At 41.8% G+C, this 5552-nt stretch overlaps 1 protein-coding gene across 1 annotated transcript; it reads left to right on the top strand.

The window, feature by feature from the left end:
* Positions 1-6: 6 nt before the first annotated feature.
* On the top strand, positions 7-4156 carry LOC106109086. Its single transcript, XM_013290489.1, has 4 exons — positions 7-30; positions 507-595; positions 3660-3792; positions 3990-4156. The coding sequence occupies exons 2-4, from the start codon at positions 581-583 to the stop codon at positions 4154-4156; spliced, it is 315 nt and encodes a 104-aa protein (XP_013145943.1). The 5' UTR covers positions 7-30; positions 507-580.
* The last annotated feature ends 1396 nt before the right edge of the window (positions 4157-5552 follow it).

A 5552-nucleotide genomic window follows, 5' to 3' on the forward strand; every position in this document is an offset into this window, starting at 1 on the left:
CGCGCCCTCACCACGCCCATCCCGCACCAGGTAACAACTAATACACTAAGATACTGTCATTGTATTTATTATTTACTATGTCTATAAAATAGGGAACATGCATATGTATGTTTTTCTTTTTTTAAACGTTTGTTCTTTAACAAGAATTTTTGTTTTATTTAATTTAATTATTATAACTAATATAACCAGAAAAATATTGACTCAAAAAAATTAAACCTTTAGGCTAAAATATTAAAATAAAATGATTGTACCATTTTCGTTCGACCAATTTGACGTCATATGCATTTTGCCTATTTTTTTGGAAGTTGGAAATAGTTCTGTCATTAAAGTTGTGATCAGTTCTGAGTAATCTTCCTAAATTATTGCCGGATATTGAATGTCTATACAAGTGCTCAAAGATTAAGAGCCTTGTTTATGTCATATCCGTACACCTAATATTTGTTTCACTATAAATAGTATCTATGACTATGGATAATATACATTTAAAAATGTACAACGGTTTTCAGACGGCGGAGTTGTGTTACGGCGAGGCGGTGGGCGACAAAAGCGAGGACTTCGCGGACCCGACGCGCAAGACGCCATGTTCCTGCGCAAAGTGAGTGTAACGCCCACACGCAGCTACGCCAATACACAAATACGCCCACATACGGCTACGCCTTCACACGGTTACGCCCATACACAGCTACGCCCACACACGGCCAGAGCTACGCCCACAAAATCGACACTTGTTGGGAAATTTGCGCTGTATTACAAACTGCATAGTCATATATTTGTTGTACTTATATAATTTTGTACCATAGTAGCTTTATAAATAAAAGATATTTTACAGTGTTTTTTGTTGGTGTTGTGAAAGCCTCGACACAGCAATAGTCTGTAAATGTCAGGAGTACTGTTATACAAATCACTGCTAGTATTTTATTGTTTATATCTAAAAAGTAGCGATATATTTTTGTAAATTGCAGTAAATAATTCAGCGCTCGTTTCCTGACATTACAATATATATTGTAGATTGGTGCAGATATAGTAGTAGTTGTACGAACGTTGTATAATGCATTTATTACTTTTACATTATATCTATTGAACTATTATGTACTTTGCATCGGAATGAAATGTAAGCGTCGATCGCGTGATGCTTTGGACGACAGTGCATGATAACTGTTGTCAACGATGTGTTGAGAACGATATTTGAGGAGCTCACATGTAGATAGATAGGTAGATGTTATGTGAATGTTTATATTAGTGAAAATATACTATTTTGTAACTATTCGTAGAGGGAAGTAGTTCTAACTAAAAGTTGCATCAATAAGATGACTTTTATGCTGTAATGTAAGGGGTTTTGTGGAAATATCAATGCATTTCTGTTTGTTATAGAGTAATTATAATACATTTTTAAAGAATATTACATAGTTGAAGATTTAAATTTCTACATAAAGTGAGAATGTGTTGATAATTCCATGTGAGCAGTGCGCGCAAAGCCGCGCGCCACCTCCGCTCTGCTCGTTCGTGTGACACGTATCCAAATTATATTTTCTTTTGGAGTAATTTTTAAATAATGTTTTTGCTTTTTAATTTAATTAGCGTGAGACTTGACTGGTAATGGAATTATATATGTTGCTTTGTAAATTATTCGATCAATTATTGCGGGTTGTATAATAGAAATAAAATTTTACATTTTCACCTAAGATTGAATGTAAAATCCTTTGTTGTAATTAACGTCTTTTAGTTTAAACTTTTTTATAATAGCATGAAATATTATTTTATGTTACTGACAGATATTTAAGAATATTAGGTTATGTAAAGGAATTTAAAGGTATATTGAGGAAAATAAAAAAAATGTTTATGTGCATGCATGACTTTTTGTTTGCTTATTGTAGTATTTGAGTTAACCGCTTCTGCATGACATTGACTTAACGAAGTGCGCTTGTTTGTTTCAAGTCTCACAGTTTAGTCGTCTTTTAATTGTTGCATACGTTAGGTAGTGAGTAGTGCCGGTTGTAGTGTTGGTAACGGTCACACGGACGTGCGGCGCGGGGGCGAGTAGGGCGGCAGTAGAGCGGCAGTAGGGCGGCAGTAGGGCGGCAATAGGGCGGCAGTAGCGCGGCTGTAGCGAGGCAGTAGTGCGGCCGGCGGCAGTAGCCTTGTGTTGTGCAGGTGGCGGCGCCGGCGCACGCCCCGCCCCCCGCCCTTCCACCGCCGCGCCCCGCGCCCCGCGCGCGCGCCCGCCCCTGCCCCCGCCCCCGCCGCGCACCTCGCGCCCGCGCCCGCGCCCGCCGCGCCGCGCACGCCGCGCGACAACACGTGAGTACGCCCGCACCCACTTTATACTGGTTATATACCACACGGTTGCAAGCGTTACACACCACATATGTGTACATTACACATTTATATGCCTCATTGGATCGAAAAGTTTGAGTCAAACTGTGGTTCATCGAAACATTAACCTTGCAACTTACAAGTATAAATTGGTACTATCATGTGTGCAACGGCAGCGGGCGAGGAGAACGTCACGAAAGCAGCGACGAGTGCTAACAGGTAAGGACAGGACCGGTCCGACGCTTTACTCTGCTGCCCCGATCATTAAGATGACACGTTGTGGCGAAATGTGAAAGTATCCTAGCCTTATCAAATTTAAGGTCAGCATTTCGACGCCGTCGAGTCGCTCTAACAAGTAGGTAAGTGAACATTGGCACTGCAGACGAGATCACAAGTAAGAACTGAATGTTATTTGATAAGGATTGCGAGCCACAAAGGATGCAATATCGCTTGTACGCATGTCACGTTGCCTGCAGAGCTGTAGTTATATATCTAATGCGATACAGTATGCTGCATGACTCTACTACTCTTGTTATTAATGTACATTGCATGTTTTGTGTCTTTACAACTCTGTTTTCATACTTCCCTTCATATAACTCGTTCACTACATACCTCCTACAGCTTTGGTTACAATTATTTTGTGTAAATACACACTTACGCCTATATCGTCAAATCAATAGAAGATATTTTTGGGACATTATTCGTTTGGCCAATTATTGTCACCAAATTTATCTTTCTTTTCCTGTGTTTATGAAGTTATTTGCGCATCACGTTCAGTGTTGTGGAATAGCTTTGAACCTTCACACATCCGTTTTACCCTACAACGTACATAACACAATAACACGTTATTCTGACGCATGTATAATAAGGCTAATTCACCCTTGTGTAAAGGGAAATAATCCTCTAAAACAATAAGGTAATCCGGCAATGAAATTTGAGAATTCATTATCACATTCGATTTACATACATTATAACATCTACCTCTCATCTCGACGCTACGTAAGACATCATACGCGGATTTGGTTGGTCATCCATTGTTAATTTGTACATCAAAAATATTCATTTGTATCGACTGTGTGCGCAACACATGTTCTGTTAATCCTTCATTCACGTGGGAAAGTGATGTTTACGAGTTTAATATGTTTAAGACAATTTGCGACTTCATTCGTAATTTACATAACGAGAATACCATAAATGTTACCAATCTGTAAAACACGGTGTAAAGAAAAACGAAAAAGAAAGAGCAGAAAGTGAGCACTCTCAGTTACTTTTCATCCATCAAGGTTTTAGTCGTAAGTATCGGTAGTGTGGAGTTATATCAATGGTGGTGTGTGTGACGCTCGCAGGTCTGGCGGCGCCGCGGGGGCGTGCTCGCCCGGCAGCTGCGGCGGCGCCTCGCCCGCGCCCGCCGTCTCCGCGCCCTCCTCCGCCGGCGCGCCGCCGCCCTCGCCGCACCTCACCGCGCTGCCCGCACACCAGGTCAGCACGCGCACATACATTTACTACATGTGTCGTTTGTCATTAAACTGTATTAACCAACACCCTATCATTACATGTTTTCAAATCATTTGTTTTTATAGATCTGAAATTGTTTAAAAGATCATTTTTATAACGCAAAATATTTCGTATGTATAGAAATTAGTAAATAGATTAAGATTGTTGTGGGTTACGTGTAGACGGGCGCCGTGCCGACGACGCTGCACACGCCGGCGCCCACGCCCGACCCGCACGCGCCGCCCACGCCAGCACCGCCCTCCGCGCCGCCGCACAAGCCCTACACACAGGTACGGCACACAATCACAGACTGGTCGACGAATCGTGGATACGAAGCCTGAAGTCATGAAATAAAGAAAATAACGATTTATTAGGAAAACATGATGAATTTAGTCAGTAATTTAGTATTTGCGTTCGAGTTAGATATCTCTGAAAATTTGTCATGAATCATCTTGTGCTAACAATTTAACTAACCTAGTCAAATAAGTTCAGTGCCTGTTCTTTACAGATCATGTAAAATAGAATCTAAATTTTTGCAGGGCGACTCGCCGGGGTTCGCGGGGTGCGGCGCCGGGGGCGGGGCGAACGGCGGCGGGGCGGGCGCCGGGGGCGGGGCGGCGGGCGCGGCGCCGGAGCTGCTGCGCCGGCCCGCGCTGCCGCCCGCCGAGCAGCGCCTCGACCCGCTCGAGGACGAGCACTCGCTGCACATGCTCTACGACTACACCACCGTGCACGCATGGTACGTACAACACGCACCATACCTACCACACGCAACACGCACCACACTTACATCATAATAGTGTCATACTATCCTATTCGTCATTGATGTTAAAAGATGCATCCCAATAATAAACATTTCAATAGGGTTTTGACATTTCTGTATTTACGACCGAATAATAAACATCAAGCCACAACTTTCAGATGTTTCGATTTTGTTGTGATTTAAGAGAAGTTCAGTAGGAATAAAGAAAATTTTGATAAGTATTTAAAAACTAATTTATGTGTCTGAGTTTGATTTAAAGTTTATTGTTGCCGGCACTGGTACTGGTGGACAGGTATGATGTTACAATTATCACTTAGCATGAGACACTTAAGTTATTTTTGAATTCGAAATCAAGTATTTCTTTACTTTGTTAGTTCTTTTAGTTAAAAATTGAACGCTTTGATTAGATTAGCACTGCATATAGAAAGCTAAACTAAGTAAAGCGAGGCAGTGTTACGGTCACATCGGGCCGCAGTATCTCCGATGTGGATCTTTTCCTCGCGACAACACACACCAGATAGCGCAACAACATTTCTGCAGACAAATAATGCTGTGTTCAATATTTGGTGACATCTATTTACATTTCTGTTAACAATTTTACTTATGGTGCTTCTGTTTCATTTTTTAACAGTAACCTTTTATTATCCTTTGGAATTTTTGTAAAAGTGTCATTGCTATCTTACTATATATTATAAATGCGAAAGTTTAGATAGATGGATGGATGTTTGTTACAGTTTGTAGCCTGAACGGCTAAACGGTATGTCGATGATGTTTGGAATAGATGTAGAGGATAGTTTGGAAGAACATACAGGCTACTCGTTTTTGTTATATTTTTTTAATTCCATTCCGCGGGCGGAGTCACGGACGAAGGCTAGTATGTGTGTAAAGGCGGCATTACATGATGTGTTGTGCGCAGGCTGGAGCACCCAGTGAAGCGGTTCAAGACGGAGACGCGCGAGTGGAGCGAGGAGCTGGCGCTGGG

Source organism: Papilio polytes, unplaced genomic scaffold (assembly GCF_000836215.1).
Source record: "Papilio polytes unplaced genomic scaffold, Ppol_1.0 DF821289.1, whole genome shotgun sequence".
NCBI lineage: Eukaryota > Metazoa > Arthropoda > Insecta > Lepidoptera > Papilionidae > Papilio > Papilio polytes.

Bases quoted from the DNA above. Each gene is read 5' to 3' on its own strand.
- LOC106109086 (XM_013290489.1), top strand. The intron at 3,793-3,989 runs GTCAGCACGCGC...GGTTACGTGTAG, and splicing joins CCGCGCTGCCCGCACACCAG to ACGGGCGCCGTGCCGACGAC.